Here is a 23,328-nt window from a genome sequence, read left to right as displayed (position 1 = left end):
ACAAAGGGCACAGTGTGTCCCCAGCGTGGGGAGGGGGCTCAGGGGGGTCCTCTGGGCACCTGGGGAGGGCGGTGTGACCCCAAAGCACGGCACAGAGCCCTCCCCTCCTGCCCCACACTGCTCTGGAGGCCATCACGGCGCTTTCTGTAGCATTTTTTAGGGATTTCAGCTGAGGAGGCAACTGCACAGCTCCTGCTGCAGCTTTATCTTCCTGTTCGGGGGGAAGGAAAAAGGGAAAAGCAGGAAAAGGGATAAAATGCCCCACACAGGGTTCTGCTGTTGGAGGCAGGGTGGGAAGCTGTGGAATTTGGGGGGAAGTTAAAGGGGAAAGCAGGAAAAGGGATAAAATGGGGTTTTAGACAGGTTTTTGCTGCAGGAGGCAGGGTGGGAAGTTGTGGAATTTGGGGGGAATAAAAAGGGAAAAAGCAGAAAAAGGGATAAAATGGGGTTTTACACAGGTTTTTGGTGCAGGAAGCAGGGTGGGAAGCTGTGGAATTTGGGGGGAAGGAAAAGGGAAAAAGCAGGAAAAGAGATAAAATACCCCACACAGGGTTCTGCTGTTGGAGGCAGGGTGGGAAGCTGTGGAATTTGGGGGGAGGTTAAAGGGGAAAAGCAGGAAAAGGGATAAAATGCCCCACACAGGGTTTGGCTGCAGGAGGCAGGGTGGGAAGCTGTGGAATTTGGGGGGAAATCAGAACTGCCTGGGGGGACACCCCAGGGCTGGAGGGTTTTGGGGCTTGAAAGCTGCCCTGGATTCCCAGCAGGGAGAGCAGAACCCCTGGCTCTGCCCGGGATGCAGGAGAGCCTGGCTGGCTCATTTTGGGGTCGCTCCCTGCAGGGTTCCCCCCGACCCAGGACACTGCGCTGCCCAAATCCCACAGCTCCCCACGGGACACACCTGCCCAGGTGAGCTGTGGGAATTGGCAGAGCTCTGCAGAGCTCCAAACCCCTTTATTTTTAACACCCTTTTGTATTTCCCCTACTCGCGCCTCCGGCAAAGCCCCCGGCGGCGGGACGCGATCCCTAATTAAAAAATGACCCCAAGGGGTCGGTGCGGGGCAGGAGGGGCTGGAATCCCGCTCCATCCCCTCCCGACACCCCGCTGCTCTCGCAGAGGCATTCCCGAGCTCCCGCTCCGGCCGGGCTCCGTTCCGCGGTCTCGGGACGCCCTCAGCCGGTGACTGAAAATGCCGGGAAAGGGAAAGAAAAAATTCCACGGCATTTGGCCTTTGCATGGAGCAGAGCCCTCGGGGCACGGGCTGGCTCCGCGGGAAGGGAGCGCCGGAACCCAGGGAGAGCTGGCACCCAGGGATGCTGGCACCCAGGGATGCTGAGACCCAGGGGATTGTGGTACCCGGGGGATGTTGGAACCCAGGGGATGCTGGCATAGGGGGATTTTGGTACCTGGGGGATTTTGGTACCTGGGGGATGCTGGCACACAGGGGATCCTGGTACCTGGAGTGATGCTGGTACCCAGTGGATTTTGGTACCCCAGGGACGCTGGTACCTAGGGGATTTTGGCACCCAGGGCATGCTGGTACCCAGGGGATGCTGGCACCCAGGGGATTTTGGTACCTGGTTGATTTTGGTACCTGGGGGATATTGGCACCCAGGAGGTGTTGGCACCCAGGGGGTGCTGGTCCATGGGGGATGCTGGTACCCAGGGGGATGCTGGTACCCAGGGGATGTTGGCACCTAAAGGTGCTGGTCTATGGGGGATGTTGGCACCCAGAGGATTTTGGCACCCAGGGGATGCTGGCACCCAGGGAGTGGTGATGCCCAGGGGCTGCTGGCACCTGGGAGTGCTGGTGCCTGGTGGATGTTGGCATCCAGGTGATATTTGTGCCCGGGGGATGCTGGTACCTGGTGGATGTTGGTACCCAGGTGTGGAGTCTTAATTTCTTTTTCCAAGGTCGGGATTAAATGTGTGAGACAGGATTTTGTGTTGGGACTCAGCCGTTTATCAGTTCTTATCTCTGTCACAGCCTCACAAACCTGAGCTCTGCAGCACTTCACTCTAAACTAAAAATGGAGCCCTGTCTCTCTCTCCAAGGCCTTTTAAGGATAATCTGTCCAAATAAGAAATGACACAAAATTATTTTTACTTTTAACCCAATAACCAACCACCCGTGCCTGCAACGGGGACTTTTTATCCAATGACACAAAACCACCCAAACCCAGGGAGGAGGAGAAGAAGGAGGAGAAGGAGAAGAAGGAGGAGAAGGAGAAGGAGAAGGAGAAGGAGAAGGAGAAGGAGAAGGAGAAGGAGAAGGAGAAGGAGAAGGAGAAGGAGAAGGAGAAGGAGGCCCAGCCTCTGCCCCAAAACCTCCCTCTTGCTCTGTATCTATTGCTACATTCTAAACCCCAAACTCTGAGTTTCCCACCCTGTGTGTCACACACTTCTATCAAACCCCACACCCACAATCCCAGCTCTCCCATTCCATTTTGGAAGCCTCTCCACGGCCTCAGGTCAGTGCAGTGTTCTCCTGGGGGTCAGAGCCTGGCAGCACAGAAAGTCTGGAATTCTCAGTGACCAGGGCTCCAGCACCCAGGGGATGCTGACACCCAGGAATGGTGACACCCAGGGGGTGTTGGTACCCAGGGGATGTTGGTACCTGTTGAATTGTTCCTGAAAATGACCCAGGGCCAGCACAGGGGATGTGGACCTGTCCCAGCAGGGTCACAGGAGACCCTGGAGCTGCTCTGGAGCCAGCCTGGCAGAGCTGGGAATGTTCCCTGGAGAAGGGAAGGCTCCAGGCAGAGCTCAGAGCCCCTGGCAGGGCCTGCAGGGGCTCCAGGAGAGCTGCAGAGGGACTGGGGACAAGGGACAGAGGGACAGGACACAGGGAATGCCAGAGGACAGGAAGAGATGGGATCCTGGGAAGCTCTGGGATTATTTTATGCAGAGAGCCAGATCCCAAAATATTCCTGCTCCAGAAGGGACGGGAAAACCCCAGGAATGCAGGTGAGGAGAGGGGGATACTTCAGCAGCAGCCAGCCCAGGGAGGATTCCCAGCCCCATAAACCCAGCGGGAATCAAATCCCACAGCAACATTCCCATGCCAGGGCTGGGAGCTGCAGAGGGATTTTGTTAATGAAAGTGTCCCAGGCAGGGAGCAAAGCTGAAAGCAGGCAGCAGGGCTGCCTGGGGAGGAGGGATTTAGGAGCTTGGCAGGATTAAATGAGCACAGAATTAATGAAAGGGCTCCGAGAGGGGAGGACAGGGCTCCAGGAGGGAATTCTGGTGAAGCCAGTGCTTAAGCCAGGACCCTCCTCCCTCCCTGGCAGGAATTCACCCACCCTCAGAGGCACAGCAGAAACCCCAGAGCAGACAGGCTTCATGATTTTAATGATTTTAACATTTTAATGGAGAGCCAGGGGGACAAAATTGGGGTGGAGGGGGCACAGAGGGGCACTGGGCATTTCCAGGGCACGCAGGGCTTCAAAACAACTTCTCTGTACCAGCTTTCCAAAGGAAAAGTCTCTGTGTGTCTGTGCCTGCTGGAATCTGATGGAAAAATGACAAAAAAAAAAAAATCCACAAATAGTTAAAAGGGGCTGAAACCCCAAAGCAAGGCTTGGACCCAAAACCTGCAAGGGGAGCAGGGCAGGAACTCAGGGCTGTGCCTTTGCTGTGACCTTTGCTCAGGTTTCTGCGAGCTGGTGACCCCAGCCAGGCTCCCAAAATTCCCAGCTCCTCCAAGGCAGCTCCCTCTCCTGGTGGTTTTTGTGGGAAAAGCACCGGGAGAGGCTTTTCTGTCCAACCCAGAATGCAGCCCAGCCCCAGGAATGGCTCCCTGGGGACCAAGGGGACACACACACGGGGACACAGCCCTCGTGTGCCTTTGGCTCCCACAGACTGCTGAGTCTGAGCCTTCAGGGCCATTCCATGGGGACAGCCACCCCAAATCCCCGGGAGAGAGGGATTGCAGCCCCTGGCAGCGGGGGCTCAGCAGCAGGAGCTGCTGCCCAGCCCCAAAAGGGCACCAAGAGGCACACAGAGGCGTCCTTAAAGCTTCCCAAATCCTGGGATTTGAACAAGGTCCCGCTGGAGGCACCAGGGAAAGGCTCAGCTGGAAGCAAAGCAGGGAGGGAACTGTGGAGGAGCTCAGATGTCAAAGAAATCCACGTGTGCTCCCGAGGGAAAGGAATCCTCCTGCAGGAGCCGGAGCAGCTTCTGGGCTGACACGGAGCTGTCGATGAGCTGCCCCTGCTCCTGCAGCCTCTGGAAGCGCCGGCGCAGCCCAGGGTCCCCAGTCCTGGTCCGGGCCAGGAGCTGCATGTCTGTGTCCAGAGGCCCTGGGGAAAAGGAAAAAAATCACCCAAAAAATCACTTCGGGAGAAAGGAACATCCAGGGCTTGTTCTTCCCTCTGGAGCCAGGCTGGAGAGCTGGGAATGTTCCCCCGGAGAAGGGAAAAATCCAGGGAATCCTTAGAATCCCTGCAGGGGCTCCAGGAGAGCTGCAGAGGGACTGGGGACAAGGGACAGAGGGACAGGACACAGGGAATGGCTGCCACTGGCCAAGGGGAGATTGGGCTGGGATCTTGGCAAGGAATTGCTGGCTGGGAGGGTGGGCAGGGGCTGGGCTGGAATTCCCAGATTGGCTGTGGCTGCCCCTGCATCCCTGGCAGTGCCCAGGGCCAGGTTGGGCATCGAGATAGTGGCAGGTGGTGTCTGTACCCAGGGATGGGATGGGATGGGATGGGATGGGATGGGATGGGATGGGATGGGATGGGATGGGATGGGATGGGATGGGATGGGATGGGATGGGATGGGATGGGATGGGTTTTCAAGTCCCTTCCCCCCCAACCCAGGCTGGAATTCCACAATCCTGATGGAAAAGCTGGCTGGGAGATGGAGTTTGAGTCCAGCTGCTGCACCCAGCACAGGGAACCAGCCCCCCACTCTGCTGCTGGGGGCTGGGGGGGCAGGAGCAGGGCTGGGCTGCAGGAATGCCCATCCCAAAGGCAGGAGAAGGTGGCCAGGCAGCAGGGAGCTGCTCTCCTCACCCGGGGCATAGCTGAGCACACGGAGCCCGGGCTCCTCCAGCGCCAGCACACGGAACATCATATCCCGGGCAGCCTTCCCGGAGCAGTACAGAGCCCAGCTGGGGAAGGGCTCCAGGGCACACAGGGAGGAGATGTTCACCACGGTCCTGCTGCTGCCAGGCCGTGCCCCAAAGGCCCTCAGGGCCGTGGAGGTCAGGCAGAGCGCCGAGCTGATGTTGAAGGAGAAGTAGGTGTTGATCTCCTCCAGGTCGGTGAGGTCCAGGAAGGATTTGGAGATGTCTCCCAAGGAGCCTGGGAATTGCAAATGTGGGATGGGATCTTAAGGAATGTCCTGTCAGCACCCTGCCATGGAAGGGACACCTTCCACTGGCCCAGGGTGCTCCAAGCCCCAGGTCCAGCCTGGCCTGGGACACCTCCAAAAAGATGGAAAAATGAGTTAGAGACAGGATCAACCCCTCAGCAGATCCCTCTGGCTGCCACATTCCACACCCAACACCTGCAGAGCTTTGGGGCCGGCCCCTGCCAGCTCCCACAGCAGCCTGAGGAGCCCAGCCCGGCCCATTTCGGGTCACACTGACCCAGACAGGGGACAGGAGCTGCCCTGCCACCCCTCTGCCGACACAAACAGCTGCCAACCTGGAGCACAGTGTCCCCAAGGGCCACCACGGCCCTCCTGCAGGTCCCGTGGCAGTGCAGCCCCAAATCCTGGCACCTTTATGGCACCCAGGGGTGATTTACAGCCATAATGGGCAAAAGGGCTCCCAAGGCATAACAGGCACCAGGAGGGACCCACGAGGTGGGGCTGCAAGTGTGAAGGTTTGGATTTGGGGAGCAGGGGGATGAGAGGTGCAGGAGGGCAACCGGCACAGCAAAACCTTGTGAGCAGCAAAGCACTGCCAGGGACCCCCAAATGAATTCCTTTAATAAACCCACAGCGGGACAGGGGGAAACCCCCGCAGCTCCTTTTCCCTTTCGGGTTATTTGCCGGCACCCCAAGCCCGGAGCAAGCCCCGGCTCAGCCGGAACCAGGCGGGGCTGCCCCGGGGAAGGAGGGCAGCGGCTCGGGGAGGGGACAGGCGGGGACAGCCGTGTCGTACCGGCGTTGTTGACCAGGAGCAGGCGGCCGAAGGACGCGTCCTGCAGCAGCTCCCGCAGGGCAGCGCCCGCCCTGCGCAGCCCCTGCTCGCAGCCCAGGTCAGCGGCCACGCACTGCACCCGCAGCCCGGTGTCACTGCCGGTGTCACTGCGGGTGTCACTGCCGGTGTCGCTGCCGGTGTCACTGCGGGTGTCGCTGCCGGTGGCCCCGGCGCGCAGCTCGGTCGCCAGCTCGGCCAGCGCGTCCGCGGAGCGCGCCAGCAGCAGCAGCGCCGAGCCGGGCCCGAGCTGCGGCGCCAGCAGCCGCGCCAGGCTGCGGCCGAAGCCGCGGGAAGCGCCGGTCACCACGCAGGCGGTGGCGGCCCAGCGCCCCGGTGCCGGTCCCGGTCTCGGTCCCGATCCCGACCCCGATCCCGATCCCGATCCCGATCCCGATCCCGACCCCGATCCTGACCCCGACCCCGATCCTGACCCCGACCCCGATCCCGATCCTGACCCCGCTCCCGATCCCGACCCCGCTCCCGGTGCCGGCTCCATCCCGGAACCCAGCGGAGGGGGCGTGGGAACGCGCCTGCCCACGTGACCCGCCCCATTCATGCCCCCGCCGCTTTGTGAATGGCCGCTCCGAGCGCGCGGGGAGCGCCGCCGGCTCTGATTGGTCGGTGCCGGCGGGTTCGGCCCGCCGCGCGCTCATGGGGGCGTGGTCGGAGCGGGGCGCCCCCTTGCGGCCGCTGTGAGGGCGTGCGGCTTCCGTGAGGGAGCGGCGGGACCCGGACCGGGAAAAGGAACGGGAATGGGACCGGGAATGAGCCCGGGACCGGGAACAGCCACGGAGCGGGATCGGAACCAGCAACGAGCGCCAACAGGACCAGGTCTGGTGATGTGGCCGCGTCCCTGGAGCGCCGGGCCTCGCCTGCCCACAGCGCGGCCGCCCTTGGCCTTTTCTCCATTACGTTTTTTCAATGCACTTTTCACCATATTTTTCGAATATTTTTAAATCAAAAAATTTAATCCTTTTGAAAAGATATGTATATATTTTTTTTTTTTCCTCCCCGCGGTTTTAAATTCTCTTCTTTTGTGCCTGCCCAGCCTTGTCCCCACCTGCTGGGCACCAAAGCCTTCCCTCCCCTTTTCCCTCTGCAATCCCAAATTTTTTGGCATCCAGCACTGTTACTTTGCTAGGGAATAAAAGCCCGCTCTGATCACAAAAAGCCCTAAAATCCTTTTTAAAAATAAACACCTCTGTGCACGAAGGTGCAGACAAATTTCAGGGAGGGTTTTTCCAAGGAATACCTGGTTTGTGTGGAAGGAGCTGGCAGCAGGGCTTGGATTCCCAGATTTCAGTGCCAGGCCAGATGGTTCCAGGCAGGTAATGGAGTGGGATTTCACTCCATTAAGCAGCTCCAGACTGGGCTGGAACCCTCCAGCACTCTAATAAAGCATTAAAAATTCATGGCATGGCAAAAACCCAAGAGCGCTATTTGTTTTGCTAAAGCAAATCTTACACATTCGGCGAAATTAAGATCATCAGCAAAAAAAAAAAAAAAAAAGACAGCAAATGTGTATTTTTTTCACAAGTAGCTTCTTGATGGCAGAACTTGCTTCAGTCACTGCCAGTTCCCCCCTTCCCAGTTTGGCAGCATCCATCAGGATTGCTGCCCTGGCACCCACAGGAGCTGGGCCAGCTGGAAATGGGCAGCGTTTGCTGGACTGCCCTTCCAGCAGCCCAGTGCTCCACCAGGACATTCCTGAGCCCTGCAAGGGTTCAACGGGACTTGGAGTTGCCTCTGGAAGGTGTTCCTGCCCAGGTGGGAGTTGGAATGGGATGGGCTTTGAGGTGGCTCCCAACCCAAACCATTCTGTGGCTCTGGGCAGGAGGGAGGGTTGAGAAAGGATTTTTAGTTTTAGCTGCTAAAAGTTGCTCCTGATAAATTAAATTTTTTTTTAAAAATTAAAAATCAGTGGGAGGGAGCTGGAACTGGAGACCTGAGAAATGATGATGGAATCCCAGGATAGTTTGCTTGAGGAGGGATCTTGAAAACATCTCATCCCAGGGCAGGGACAGCTCATAGCTGCTGGCCTGGGGCACTGCCAGGGATGCAGGGGCAGCTGCAGCTGCTCTGGGAATGCCATCCCAGCCCTGCCCAGGCCAGCACTGCGTGTCCCCAAGGGCCACAGCCAGGGGGCCTGGGAATGCCTCAGGGACGGGGACTGCAGCCCGGCCCTGGGAGGTTCCAGGCTTGGGGGTGGCAGTGACACCGAAAATCCAGAGGGGTCGGAGGGGGAGTCCCTCAGGGGGATCCCCTTCCAGAGGGAAACGCCACCCAGGGCAGTGGGAATGTGTGGAGCTGGCACTGCCCTGCTGTGACACTGCCCTGTGACACTGCCCCGCTGTGACACTGCCCTGCTGTGACACTGCCCTGTGACAGTGCCCTGTGACACTGCCCTGCTGTGACACTGCCCTGTGACACTGCCCTGTGACACTGCCCTGTGACACTGCCCCCCTGTGACACTGCCCTGTGACACTGCCCTGTGACACTGCCCTGTGACACTGCCCCGCTGTGACACTGCCCTGTGACACTGCCCTGTGACACTGCCCTACTGTGACACTGCCCTGCTGTGACACTGCCCTGCTGTGACACTGCCCTGTGACACTGCCCTGTGACACTGCCCTGCTGTGACACTGCCCTGCTGTGACACTGCCCTGTGACACTGCCCCGCTGTGACACTGCCCTGCTGTGACACTGCCCTGTGACACTGCCCTGTGACACTGCCCTGTGACACTGCCCTGCTGTGACACTGCCCTGTGACACTGCCCTGTGACACTGCCCTGCTGTGACACTGCCCTGTGACACTGCCCTGTGACACTGCCCTGTGGCACTGCCCCGCTGTGACACTGCCCTGCTGTGACACTGCCCTGTGACACTGCCCTGTGACACTGCCCTGTGGCACTGCCCTGCTGTGACACTGCCCTGCTGTGACACTGCCCCGCTGTGACACTGCCCTGCTGTGACACTGCCCTGTGACACTGCCCTGTGACACTGCCCTACTGTGACACTGCCCTGTGACACTGCCCTGTGACACTGCCCTGCTGTGACACTGCCCTGCTGTGACACTGCCCTGTGACACTGCCCTGTGACACTGCCCTGCTGTGACACTGCCCAGCTGTGACACTGCCCTGTGACACTGCCCTGTGACACTGCCCTGTGACACTGCCCCGCTGTGACACTGCCCTGCTGTGACACTGCCCTGTGACACTGCCCTGTGACACTGCCCCGCTGTGACACTGCCCGGCTGTGACACTGCCCTGTGACACTGTCCTGCTGTGACACTGCCCTGTGACACTGCCCTGTGACACTGCCATGCTGTGACACTGCCCTGATGTGACACTGCCCTGTGACACTGCCCTGTGACACTGCCCTGCTGTGACACTGCCCTGTGACACTGCCCTGTGACACTGCCCCGCTGTGACACTGCCCTGTGACACTGCCCTGTGACACTGCCCTGCTGTGACACTGCCCTGTGACACTGCCCTGTGACACTGCCCTGTGACACTGCCCTGCTGTGACACTGCCCTGTGACACTGCCCCGCTGTGACACTGCCCTGTGACACTGCCCTGTGACACTGCCCTGTGACACTGCCCTACTGTGACACTGCCCTGTGACACTGCCCTGTGACACTGCCATGCTGTGACACTGCCCTGCTGTGACACTGCCCTGTGACACTGCCCTGTGACACTGCCCTACTGTGACACTGCCCTGCTGTGACACTGCCCTGTGACACTGCCCTGCTGTGACACTGCCCTGCTGTGACACTGCCCTGTGACACTGCCATGCTGTGACACTGCCCTGCTGTGACACTGCCCTGTGACACTGCCCTGCTGTGACACTGCCCTGCTGTGACACTGCCCTGTGACACTGCCATGCTGTGACACTGCCCTGCTGTGACACTGCCCTGTGACACTGCCCTGTGACACTGCCCTGTGACACTGCCCTGCTGTGACACTGCCCTGCTGTGACACTGCCCTGTGACACTGCCATGCTGTGACACTGCCCTGTGACACTGCCCTGCTGTGACACTGCCCTGTGACACTGCCCTGTGACACTGCCCTGTGACACTGCCCTGCTGTGACACTGCCCTGTGACACTGCCCTGCTGTGACACTGCCCTGCTGTGACACTGCCCTGTGACACTGCCCCGCTGTGACACTGCCATGCTGTGACACTGCCCTGTGACACTGCCCTGTGACACTGCCCCCCTGTGACACTGCCCTGTGACACTGCCCTGTGACACTGCCCTGTGACACTGCCCTGCTGTGACACTGCCCTGTGACACTGCCCTGCTGTGACACTGCCCTGCTGTGACACTGCCCTGTGACACTGCCCTGTGACACTGCCCTGTGACACTGCCCTGTGACACTGCCCTACTGTGACACTGCCCTGTGACACTGCCCTGTGACACTGCCATGCTGTGACACTGCCCTGCTGTGACACTGCCCTGCTGTGACACTGCCCTGTGACACTGCCCTGTGACACTGCCCTACTGTGACACTGCCCTGTGACACTGCCCTGTGACACTGCCCTGCTGTGACACTGCCCTGCTGTGACACTGCCCTGTGACACTGCCCCGCTGTGACACTGCCCTGCTGTGACACTGCCCTGTGACACTGCCCTGTGACACTGCCCTGTGACACTGCCCTGCTGTGACACTGCCCTGTGACACTGCCCTGTGACACTGCCCTGTGACACTGCCCCGCTGTGACACTGCCCTGCTGTGACACTGCCCTGTGACACTGCCCTGTGACACTGCCCTGTGGCACTGCCCTGCTGTGACACTGCCCTGCTGTGACACTGCCCCGCTGTGACACTGCCCTGTGACACTGCCCTGTGACACTGCCCGGCTGTGACACTGCCCTGTGACACTGCCCTGTGACACTGCCCTGTGGCACTGCCCCGCTGTGACACTGCCCTGTGACACTGCCCTGTGACACTGCCCCGCTGTGACACTGCCCTGTGACACTGCCCTGTGACACTGCCCTGTGACACTGCCCTGCTGTGACACTGCCCTGTGACACTGCCCTGTGACACTGCCCTGCTGTGACACTGCCCTGCTGTGACACTGCCCCGCTGTGACACTGCCCTGTGACACTGCCCTGTGACACTGCCCTGCTGTGACACCGCCCTGTGACACTGCCCTGTGACACTGCCCTGTGACACTGTCATGCTGTGACACTGCCCTGCTGTGACACTGCCCTGTGACACTGCCCTGCTGTGACACTGCCCTGCTGTGACACTGCCCTGTGACACTGCCCTGTGACACTGCCCTGTGACACTGCCATGCTGTGACACTGCCCTGTGACACTGCCCTGTGACACTGCCCTGTGACACTGCCATGCTGTGACACTGCCCTGTGACACTGCCCTGTGACACTGCCCCCCTGTGACACTGCCCTGTGACACTGCCCTGCTGTGACACTGCCCTGCTGTGACACTGCCCTGTGACACTGCCCTGTGACACTGCCATGCTGTGACACTGCCCTGTGACACTGCCCTGTGACACTGCCCTGTGACACTGCCATGCTGTGACACTGCCCTGTGACACTGCCCTGTGACACTGCCCCGCTGTGACACTGCCCTGTGACACTGCCCTGTGACACTGCCCTGCTGTGACACTGCCCTGTGACACTGCCCTGTGACACTGCCCTGTGACACTGCCCTGTGACACTGCCATGCTGTGACACTGCCCTGATGTGACACTGCCCTGTGACACTGCCCTGCTGTGACACTGCCCTGCTGTGACACTGCCATGCTGTGACACTGCCCTGTGACACTGCCCTGTGACACTGCCCTGTGACACTGCCCAGCTGTGACACTGCCCTGTGACACCGCCCTGTGACACTGCCCTGTGACACTGCCATGCTGTGACACTGCCCTGTGACACTGCCCTGTGACACTGCCATGCTGTGACACTGCCCTGCTGTGACACTGCCCTGTGACACTGCCCTGTGACACTGCCCTGTGACACTGCCATGCTGTGACACTGCCCTGTGACACTGCCCTGTGACACTGCCCTGTGACACTGCCCCGCTGTGACACTGCCCTGTGACACTGCCCCGCTGTGACACTGCCCTGCTGTGACACTGCCCTGTGACACTGCCCTGTGACACTGCCCTGTGACACTGCCCTGATGTGACACTGCCCTGTGGCACTGCCCCGCTGTGACACTGCCCTGCTGTGACACTGCCCTGTGACACTGCCCTGTGACACTGCCCTGCTGTGACACTGCCCTGTGGCACTGCCCTGCTGTGACACTGCCCTGTGACACTGCCCTGTGACACTGCCATGCTGTGACACTGCCCTACTGTGACACTGCCCTGTGACACTGCCCTGTGACACTGCCCTGTGACACTGCCCCGCTGTGACACTGCCCTGTGACACTGCCCTGTGGCACTGCCCTGCTGTGACACTGCCCTGTGACACTGCCCTGTGACACTGCCCTGCTGTGACACTGCCCTGTGACACTGCCCCCCCTGTGACACTGCCCTGTGACACTGCCCTGTGACACTGCCCTGTGACACTGCCCTGCTGTGACACTGCCCTGTGACACTGCCCTGTGGCACTGCCCTGTGACACTGCCCTGCTGTGACACTGCCCTGTGACACTGCCCTGTGACACTGCCCTGTGACACTGCCCTGCTGTGACACTGCCCTGTGACACTGCCCTGTGACACTGCCCTGTGACACTGCCATGCTGTGACACTGCCCTGATGTGACACTGCCCTGTGACACTGCCCTGCTGTGACACTGCCCTGTGACACTGCCCTGTGACACTGCCCTGCTGTGACACTGCCCTGTGACACTGCCCTGTGGCACTGCCCTGTGACACTGCCCTGCTGTGACACTGCCCTGTGACACTGCCCTGTGACACTGCCCTGTGACACTGCCCCGCTGTGACACTGCCCTGTGACACTGCCCTGTGACACTGCCCTGTGACACTGCCCTGTGACACTGCCATGCTGTGACACTGCCCTGCTGTGACACTGCCCTGTGACACTGCCCTGTGACACTGCCCTGTGACACTGCCATGCTGTGACACTGCCATGCTGTGACACTGCCCTGTGACACTGCCCTGTGACACTGCCCTGCTGTGACACTGCCCTGTGACACTGCCCTGTGACACTGCCCCGCTGTGACACTGCCCTGTGACACTGCCATGCTGTGACACTGCCCTGCTGTGACACTGCCCTGTGACACTGCCCTGTGACACTGCCCTGTGACACTGCCCCGCTGTGACACTGCCCTGTGACACTGCCCTGTGACACTGCCCTGTGACACTGCCATGCTGTGACACTGCCCTGCTGTGACACTGCCCTGTGACACTGCCCTGTGACACTGCCATGCTGTGACACTGCCCTGCTGTGACACTGCCCTGTGACACTGCCATGCTGTGACACTGCCCTGTGACACTGCCGAGCTGTGACACTGCCCTGCTGTGACACTGCCCTGTGACACTGCCCTGTGGCACTGCCCCGCTGTGACACTGCCCTGCTGTGACACTGCCCTGTGACACTGCCCTGTGACACTGCCCCGCTGTGACACTGCCCTGCTGTGACACTGCCCTGTGACACTGCCATGCTGTGACACTGCCCTGTGACACTGCCCTGTGGCACTGCCCCGCTGTGACACTGCCCTGCTGTGACACTGCCCTGTGACACTGCCCTGTGACACTGCCCTGCTGTGACACTGCCCTGTGACACTGCCCTGTGGCACTGCCCTGTGACACTGCCATGCTGTGACACTGCCCTGTGACACTGCCCTGTGACACTGCCCTGTGACACTGCCCTGTGACACTGCCCTGCTGTGACACTGCCCTGTGACACTGCCCTGTGGCACTGCCCTGTGACACTGCCCTGTGACACTGCCCTGCTGTGACACTGCCCTGTGACACTGCCCTGTGACACTGCCCTGTGACACTGCCCTGCTGTGACACTGCCCTGTGACACTGCCCTGTGACACTGCCCTGTGACACTGCCCCGCTGTGACACTGCCCTGTGACACTGCCCTGTGACACTGCCCTGTGACACTGCCCTGCTGTGACACTGCCCTGTGACACTGCCCTGTGACACTGCCCTGTGACACTGTCCTGCTGTGACACTGCCCTGATGTGACACTGCCCTGTGACACTGCCCTGTGACACTGCCATGCTGTGACACTGCCCTGCTGTGACACTGCCCTGTGACACTGCCCCGCTGTGACACTGCCCTGTGACACTGCCCTGTGACACTGCCCCGCTGTGACACTGCCCTGTGACACTGCCCTGTGACACTGCCCTGCTGTGACACTGCCCTGTGACACTGCCCTGTGACACTGCCCTGTGGCACTGCCCTGTGACACTGCCCCGCTGTGACACTGCCCTGTGACACTGCCCTGTGACACTGCCCCGCTGTGACACTGCCCTGCTGTGACACTGCCCTGTGACACTGTCCTGCTGTGACACTGCCCTGATGTGACACTGCCCTGTGACACTGCCCTGTGACACTGCCATGCTGTGACACTGCCCTGATGTGACACTGCCCTGTGACACTGCCCTGCTGTGACACTGCCCTGCTGTGACACTGCCCTGTGACACTGCCCTGTGACACTGCCCTGCTGTGACACTGCCCTGCTGTGACACTGCCCTGTGACACTGCCCTGTGACACTGCCCTGCTGTGACACTGCCCTGTGACACTGCCCTGTGACACTGCCCTGCTGTGACACTGCCCTGCTGTGACACTGCCCTGTGACACTGCCCTGTGACACTGCCCTGCTGTGACACTGCCCTGTGACACTGCCCTGTGACACTGCCCTGATGTGACACTGCCCTGTGACACTGCCCTGTGACACTGCCCTGCTGTGACACTGCCCTGTGACACTGCCCTGTGACACTGCCCTGTGACAGTGCCCTGTGACACTGCCCTGCTGTGACACTGCCCTGTGGCACTGCCCTGCTGTGACACTGCCCCGCTGTGACACTGCCCTGTGACACTGCCCTGTGACACTGCCATGCTGTGACACTGCCCTGTGACACTGCCCTGTGACACTGCCCTGTGACACTGCCCTGCTGTGACACTGCCCCCCTGTGACACTGCCCTGCTGTGACACTGCCCTGCTGTGACACTGCCCTGTGACACTGCCCTGTGACACTGCCCTGCTGTGACACTGCCCTGCTGTGACACTGCCATGCTGTGACACTGCCCTGTGACACTGCCCCGCTGTGACACTGCCCTGTGACACTGCCCTGTGACACTGCCCTGCTGTGACACTGCCCTGTGACACTGCCCTGTGACACTGCCCCGCTGTGACACTGCCCTGTGACACTGCCCTGTGACACTGCCCTGCTGTGACACTGCCCTGTGACACTGCCCTGTGACACTGCCCTGTGACACTGCCCCGCTGTGACACTGCCCTGCTGTGACACTGCCCTGCTGTGACACTGCCCTGTGACACTGCCCTGTGACACTGCCCTGCTGTGACACTGCCCTGTGACACTGCCATGCTGTGACACTGCCCTGCTGTGACACTGCCCTGTGACACTGCCCTGTGACACTGCCCTGCTGTGACACTGCCCAGTGACACTGCCCTGTGACACTGCCCTGTGACACTGCCCCGCTGTGACACTGCCCTGCTGTGACACTGCCCTGTGACACTGCCCTGTGACACTGCCCTGCTGTGACACTGCCATGCTGTGACACTGCCCTGTGACACTGCCCTGTGACACTGCCATGCTGTGACACTGCCCTGTGACACTGCCCCGCTGTGACACTGCCCTGTGACAGTGCCCTGTGACACTGCCCTGTGACACTGCCCCGCTGTGACACTGCCCTGTGACACTGCCCTGTGACACTGCCATGCTGTGACACTGCCATGCTGTGACACTGCCCTGTGACACTGCCCTGTGACACTGCCATGCTGTGACACTGCCCTGTGACACTGCCCTGTGACACTGCCCTGTGACACTGCCATGCTGTGACACTGCCCTGCTGTGACACTGTCCTGTGACACTGCCCTGTGACACTGCCCTGTGACAGTGCCCTGTGACACTGCCCTGTGACACTGCCCTGTGACACTGCCATGCTGTGACACTGCCATGCTGTGACACTGCCCTGTGACACTGCCCTGTGACACTGCCCTGTGACACTGCCATGCTGTGACACTGCCCTGTGACACTGCCCTGTGACACTGCCCTGTGACACTGCCCTGCTGTGACACTGCCCTGTGACACTGCCATGCTGTGACACTGCCCTGTGACACTGCCCTGTGACACTGCCCTGCTGTGACACTGCCATGCTGTGACACTGCCCTGTGACACTGCCCTGCTGTGACACTGCCCTGTGACACTGCCCTGTGACACTGCCCTGTGACACTGCCCTGCTGTGACACTGCCCTGTGACACTGCCCTGTGACACTGCCCCGCTGTGACACTGCCCTGTGACACTGCCCTGCTGTGACACTGCCCTGCTGTGACACTGCCCTGTGGCACTGCCCCGCTGTGACACTGCCCTGCTGTGACACTGCCCTGTGACACTGCCCTGTGACACTGCCATGCTGTGACACTGCCCTGCTGTGACACCGCCCTGTGACACTGCCCCGCTGTGACACTGCCCTGTGACAGTGCCCTGTGACACTGCCCTGCTGTGACACTGCCCTGTGACACTGCCCTGTGACACTGCCCTGTGACACTGCCATGCTGTGACACTGCCCTGTGACACTGCCCTGTGACACTGCCCTGCTGTGACACTGCCCTGTGACACTGCCCTGTGACACTGCCATGCTGTGACACTGCCCTGTGACACTGCCCTGTGACACTGCCCCGCTGTGACACTGCCCTACTGTGACACTGCCCTGTGACACTGCCCTGTGACACTGCCCTGTGACACTGCCCTGCTGTGACACTGCCCTGCTGTGACACTGCCCTGTGACACTGCCCCGCTGTGACACTGCCCTGTGACACTGCCCTGTGACACTGCCCTGTGACACTGTCATGCTGTGACACTGCCCTGTGACACTGCCCTGTGACACTGCCATGCTGTGACACTGCCCTGCTGTGACACTGCCCTGTGACACTGCCCTGTGACACTGCCATGCTGTGACACTGCCCTGTGACACTGCCCTGTGACACTGCCCTGCTGTGACACTGCCCTGTGACACTGCCCTGTGACACTGCCCTGTGACACTGCCATGCTGTGACACTGCCCTGTGACACTGCCCTGTGACACTGCCCTGCTGTGACACTGCCCTGTGACACTGCCCTGTGACACTGCCATGCTGTGACACTGCCCTGTGACACTGCCCTGTGACACTGCCCCGCTGTGACACTGCCCTACTGTGACACTGCCCTGTGACACTGCCCTGTGACACTGCCCTGCTGTGACACTGCCCTGCTGTGACACTGCCCTGTGACACTGCCCCGCTGTGACACTGCCCTGTGACACTGCCCTGTGACACTGCCCTGTGACACTGCCATGCTGTGACACTGCCCTGCTGTGACACTGTCCTGTGACACTGCCCTGCTGTGACACTGCCCTGTGACACTGCCCCCCTGTGACACTGCCCTGCTGTGACACTGCCCTGCTGTGACACTGCCAGGGCTCCTTGGACAGGAATCTCGGCATTCCAGGGGCACAGGAGTGGTCTGGCCTTGTTTGATCCTTTCTTTGCTCTGTTAATTCCCGGGTTTGTGGCTAAACCCGTGGTTCCAGTGGGAGATGTTTTCCTGAATGGCACTGCAGAGAGCAGATTTCAGCCTGGCTTGGCCTCGTGCCCGCCTGTCACTGCTGGATAGAGGGGAAGAGAGCACGGAGCCACCTGGAAAATCCAGCAGGGAGGAGGGAAAAAGCAAGGAGAAAAGGCAGGAGACCTTGCAGGAGCTGACCAAACCACAGCACAAAATGAAAACCCCAAATAAACACAACAAGCAGGAGGTTGTGAAGTTAAAAACGAAAAAGGAAATAAATTCTGATAATTGTGTTGCTCCAGGGATTTGGGACAGCTGCTCCTGGCTTTGGGAAGCCATGGACAGAGGCTGATTGTTGAACCAGAAAGGAACTTGCACACGAGGTTTCTCCAGCCCTCTGACCCATCACATTGATTTTTTAGGAAGTTTTGGCCCACTGGGGAAGTTCTGGAGGCCTGGCAAACACTGAGATCAGTAATTAAAAGGGGGAGATTTTAAAGCATTACCAGGCTGTTGTCAGCTCCATAAAACCCAATTATATGGAGCTTCATTAGGAGGAAATTAAGGCAACATCAAAGGGTTAATGGCAGCCAGAAGGGTTTAGGCCAACAGAGTCTGTCAGGCAGAGCCAATCTCATTTTTTGGGATTATGAACCATCTTTGCTACACCCGTGTTGGCCTTGCCTGATGATTTGATTAATAAATTCCAACAATACCCATTCAGCATGGCTATGGCAGGGACTGGGGAGAAGAAATAAATAAATCAACTTCTTGTGGACAGGCTCTCAAACGGGACAAAGTTTGTGTGGCAGCAAATAATGAGGACAAATCCCAGGCAGCCGCCAGCAATGAATGTTCATGTGAGGTGACAAATGCTAGAGTCTGGGGACAAAGAGTGGAGCTTTTCTTGCGAGTTTGGGGACAAAGAGTGGAGCTTTTCTTATGGAATGGAACAATTTATCCTGGGCAGAGCTGAGGTGGTGGTGGGGAATCAGCTGGACATGAGGCTGGGGTGACACTGTGCCCAGCAGGGCTGTGGCTCAGGGTGACACTGTGCCCAGCAGGGCTGGTGGCTCAGGGTGACACTGTGCCCAGCAGGGTTGGTGGCTCAGGGTGACACTGTGCCCAGCAGGGTTGGTGGCCCTGGGTGACACTGTGCCCAGCAGGGCTGTGGCTCAGGGTGACACTGTGCCCAGCAGGGCTGTGGCCCAGGGTGACACTGTGCCCAGCAGGGCTGTGGCTCAGGGTGACACTGTGCCCGTCAGGGCTGGTGGCTCAGGGTGACACTGTGCCCGTCAGGGCTGTGGCTCAGGGTGACACTGTGCCCAGCAGGGTTGGTGGTCCCGGGTGACACTGTGCCCAGCAGGGCTGGTGGTCCCGGGTGACACTGTGCCCAGCAGGGCTGGTGGCTCAGGGTGACACTGTGCCCGTCAGGGCTGTGGCTCAGGGTGACACTGTGCCCAGCAGGGCTGGTGGCTCAGGGTGACACTGTGCCCAGCAGGGCTGGTGGCTCAGGGTGACACTGTGCCCAGCAGGGCTGTGGCTCAGGGTGACACTGTGCCCAGCAGGGCTGGTGGCTCAGGGTGACACTGTGCCCGTCAGGGCTGGTGGCCCCGGGTGACACTGTGCCCAGCAGGGCTGGTGGCCCCAGGTGACACTGTGCCCGTCAGGGCTGGTGGCCCCGGGTGACACTGGTGCTGGTGGCCACACCAGGTCAGGAGGAGCAGATGGATGGGGTTCCCTCTGGATTTTGGTTTTGGGACCATTTGGTTTCTGTTCCTGCTGTGGCTTAGTGGCTCTGGCTTAGTGTTCCTGGCTTAGTGGCTCTCCCGTGCCACCCCCGTCCCGGGCTCACCCTCAGCAGCAGCAGGGGTTGAGGGAGGGATTGTGCCCAGGTGAGACCCCACCTGCAGAGCTACCCCAGCCCCGGGGAGGACGTGGAGCAGCTGGAACCAGACCAGAGCAGGAACCCAAAGATGTTTTGAGGGTTAGAACAAAACATGTGAGCATCAGAACACCTCTGCTCTGGAGCCAGGCTGCGAAAGCTGGGGCTGTTCACCTGCAGAGGATCCAGGGAGAACTTACTGCAGCCTCCCAGTGCCAAAAAAGAGAGAGAGCAACTTTTAATATGGGCAGATAGTGCCAGGACAAGGGAAATGTTTTAGACTGAAAGAGGACTGATTCAGGTGGGATCTTGGCAAGGAATTCCTGGCTGGGCAGGAATTCCCAGATTGGCTGTGGCTGCCCCTGGATCCCTGGCAGTGCCCAAGGCCAGGTTGGATCCACCTGGGACAGTGGGAGGTGTCCCTGCCATGGCAGGGCATGGAATGGGACGGGCTTTAAGGTCCTTCCCAACTCGACCGATTCGGTGATTTTAAATTCTGTCTCTGTGAATTGAAATTCCCGTCTCTGTGAATTTAAATCCTCACTTCTGTGATCTTAAATTCCCACCTCTGTGCCCAAGCCCTTTGTCCCACGATCTCCTGGGCTGAGCAGCCTCCTCGCAGCAGATCCAGTTCCTGACATCCTCAGTTGTGGCAGCCCCGGGCGAGCTCTGGGAGCTGGAGCTGGTCCCGGTGTGGGTCCGTGCTGTGGTCGAACCCATCACGGATCGTCAGCCCCGCTCCCTCCCGGCTGTTTAAAGGCGTTTAACGATCCCAGGGAGAACCTCCGCCTGCAGGAACACTGGCTCAGTCCCCACAGCGCTAACCCCGCTAATTTCAGTGGTGGCAGTCATTGATAACAGTCCCCAGGTGTCACCGCGGAGCCGCTGCGGTTGGATTCCCCTGGGAATTCCAGGGGACGGATTCCCATGGCCGCAGGCAGCTCCCGGCAGGGCTGAGCTCCGGATCTGTCACCGCTGGGCTGCTGCTCGCAGGGGAATTCCTGCAGGGAATGTCCTGTGCTGCCAGGGGCACTGCTGGGAGCTCCAGCCCTCCTTCCCAGGGATTGTCCTGTGCTGCCAGGGTGGCACTGCTGGGAGCTCCAGCCCTCGATTGTCCCTGTGCTGCCAGGGGGGGATGCAGAGAGCTCCAGCCCTCCCTCCCCAGGGACTGTCCCTGTGGAGTCTCCAGAGCTGCTGTGGAGGCTCTGCAGCGCTTCCCCGGGAACAGCTCCCAATCCAGCCCCAGACCAGGATCCACTCTTTGATTTTTACCACCATTCCTCCCCCTGCTGATGTGTCTCTTTGATTCTGGATCCTAGGAAAACTTCTACAGATCCCCACGGTGACACTGGCAGGGGACACATCTCCTCCCTGGTGTCACATCCAAAGTGACACCGTGCTTGGGAATCAGTGGGGAGAGTTGTGAGCTCTGTGTGAACAGAGGGACGTGGAGCAGGAGTGTGGTGAGGAGCGGCTGAGGGAACTGGGAAGGGGCTGCAGAATTCCTGAGGGAGCTGGGAAGGGGCTGGAGGATTCCTGAGGGAGCTGGGAAGGGGCTGCAGAATCCCTGAGGGAGCTGGGAAGGGGCTGCAGAATCCCTGAGGGAGCTGGGAAGGGGCTGCAGAATCCCTGAGGGAGCTGGGAAGGGGCTGCAGAATCCCTGAGGGAGCTGGGAAGGGGCTGCAGAATCCCTGAGGGAGCTGGGAAGGGGCTCAGCCTGGAGCAAAGGAGGCTCAGGGGCCCTTGTGGCTCTGCACAGCTCCTGCCAGGAGGGGACAGCCGGGGGGGTCGGGCTCTGCTCCAGGGAACAGGGACAGGAGCAGAGGGAACGGCCTCAGGGGAGCCTCAGGGTGGGCACTGGGAAATTCCTCATGGGAAGGGCAGGGGTGGAGTGCCCATCCCTGGGGGATTTCAGAGCCCTGTGGCTCTGGCACTTGGGGACAGGGACAGTGGTGGCAGTGCTCGGGAATGGTTGAACTCTGTGCTCTTAAAGACCTTTTCCAGCCTTAATGACTGAGTTTTCACCAGGCTCTCCTCACTCCACCTGTGTTGTTCCAGTCCTGGAGCCTCGTTCTGGGGAGTTCTTTTATTCCTTTCTCATTTCTTTAATTGACAATAAAGTGTCCCTGCCCTGGGCAGGGAGGTTGGAATGAGATGATCTTTAGGGTCCCTTCCAAGCCCCCCCATTCCATGATTCCACGTTATTTACACCAGCAGCGTTCCACCCTCACAAGCAGGGCTGAGGGAGGCGCAGGTGTGCTCACACAACTGAGGGTTTTATTTATATCTCAGAAGGTGAAACAACAAAAGCAAAGGCAGAGCCCTCGGTGGTGCCACAATCTGGGATTCCCGCTCTCCATCCCGCTGTGGCATTCCCGTGCAAGGACAGCACCTGATAAGGTGTGCTGGGAACAGGACATTCCGGCGCTGTTTTCCCAAAGAAACCTGATAACAGCAACAACCAGCTGCTCCCAAAGGGAGCCACATCGGCAGCGAGGAGACCTTGGCACCCAGGGGCTTAGTGGCTCTCCCGACTTCGGGCAGCGGGTTTGTCACAGAGCCTGGACAGACCCCTGAAACAGAGCCGTGGGAGCTCCTGAGCTTTGGGGTTAACTCCAACCAGCAGGTTTGTCACAGAGCGTGGAAGATTCCTGAAACAGACCCGTGGGAGCTCCTGAGCTTCGGGGTCAGTTTCAAGCTGCTTTTCAGTTAATTTCAAGGGTTTGTCACATAGTCTGGACACCCTGACTCCTCAAACAGACAGGTGGAAGCTCCTGAGCTTTGGGGTCAATTTCAATGGTTTGCCACAGAGCCTGGACAGATTGCTGAAACAGACCCGTGGGAGTTCCTGAGCTTCGGGGTCAATTTCAAGTCGCTTTTCAGTTAATTTCAAGGGTTTGTCACACAGCCCGGACACCCTGACTCCTGAAATAGACCCGTGGAAGCTCCTGAACTTTGGGGTCAATTTCAACCAGCAGGTTTGTCACAGAGCCCACACAGACTCCTCGAACAGACCAGTGGGAGCTCCTGAGCTTTGGGGTCAATTTCAAGGGTTTGTCACAGAACCTGGACGCCCTGACTCCTGAAACAGACCCGTGGGAGCTCCTGAGCTTTGGGGTCAATTTCAACCAGCAGGTTTGTCACAGAACCTGCACAGACCCCTGAAACAGACCCGTGGGAGCTCCTGAGCTTCGGGGTCAATCTCATGTCGCTTTTCAGTTCATTTCAAGGGTTTGTCAGAGAGCCCGGACTCCTGAAACAGACGGGGCTGCACAAGCCGGAGTTCCCGAGCTTTGGGGTAAAATGCCGGAGCTGCACCTTCCTCGGCTGTGGGGAAAGGAAGGGGGAACACACGGCCGGGAGTTTGGGATTAAAGGGAGGCTGTGCCCTCCAAAACCTGGAGAGGGAAAACCCGTAAAGCGTCCCTTTATCCGAATAAAGCTGCAGGCCTCTCTGTCTCCTTTATGGACACCAGTTTTCCCAGCGGCACTCTTTGGGACCGCACTCACCTCTGCATCGTTTGTGGGGCTGAGGGACAGGGTGGGGCAGGAGGAGCAGGGACACGGGTTCTTTCCTGCTGGGATGTCACCATGGTGTCACTGCCGTGGGGCTGTGCCCTGTCAGGGG

At 59.6% G+C, this 23,328-nt stretch overlaps 1 protein-coding gene and 1 long non-coding RNA gene across 2 annotated transcripts; one reads left to right on the top strand and one right to left on the bottom strand.

Annotated features, from left to right (window-relative positions):
• Positions 1–3,332: 3,332 nt before the first annotated feature.
• SPR (sepiapterin reductase) lies at positions 3,333–6,642 on the bottom strand. Its single transcript, XM_064419280.1, has 3 exons — positions 6,108–6,642; positions 5,011–5,301; positions 3,333–4,299 (listed from the first exon to the last, which is right to left on the bottom strand). Exons 1-3 carry the CDS (start codon positions 6,640–6,642, stop codon positions 4,109–4,111), a joined length of 1,017 nt encoding a protein of 338 aa, XP_064275350.1. The 3' UTR covers positions 3,333–4,108.
• Positions 6,643–6,838: 196 nt separating this feature from the next.
• LOC135300160 (uncharacterized) lies at positions 6,839–22,383 on the top strand. The gene is made up of 3 exons (XR_010362050.1): positions 6,839–6,977; positions 21,021–21,164; positions 21,730–22,383. It is a non-coding gene; the product is annotated as an uncharacterized LOC135300160 (long non-coding RNA).
• The last annotated feature ends 945 nt before the right edge of the window (positions 22,384–23,328 follow it).

The sequence above is a fragment of the Passer domesticus genome, chromosome 4, assembly GCF_036417665.1.
Source record: "Passer domesticus isolate bPasDom1 chromosome 4, bPasDom1.hap1, whole genome shotgun sequence".
Taxonomy (NCBI): Eukaryota; Metazoa; Chordata; class Aves; order Passeriformes; family Passeridae; genus Passer; species Passer domesticus.
Note: the sequence above shows the minus strand (reverse complement) of the source record. Positions and strands in the feature narration are given on the sequence as shown.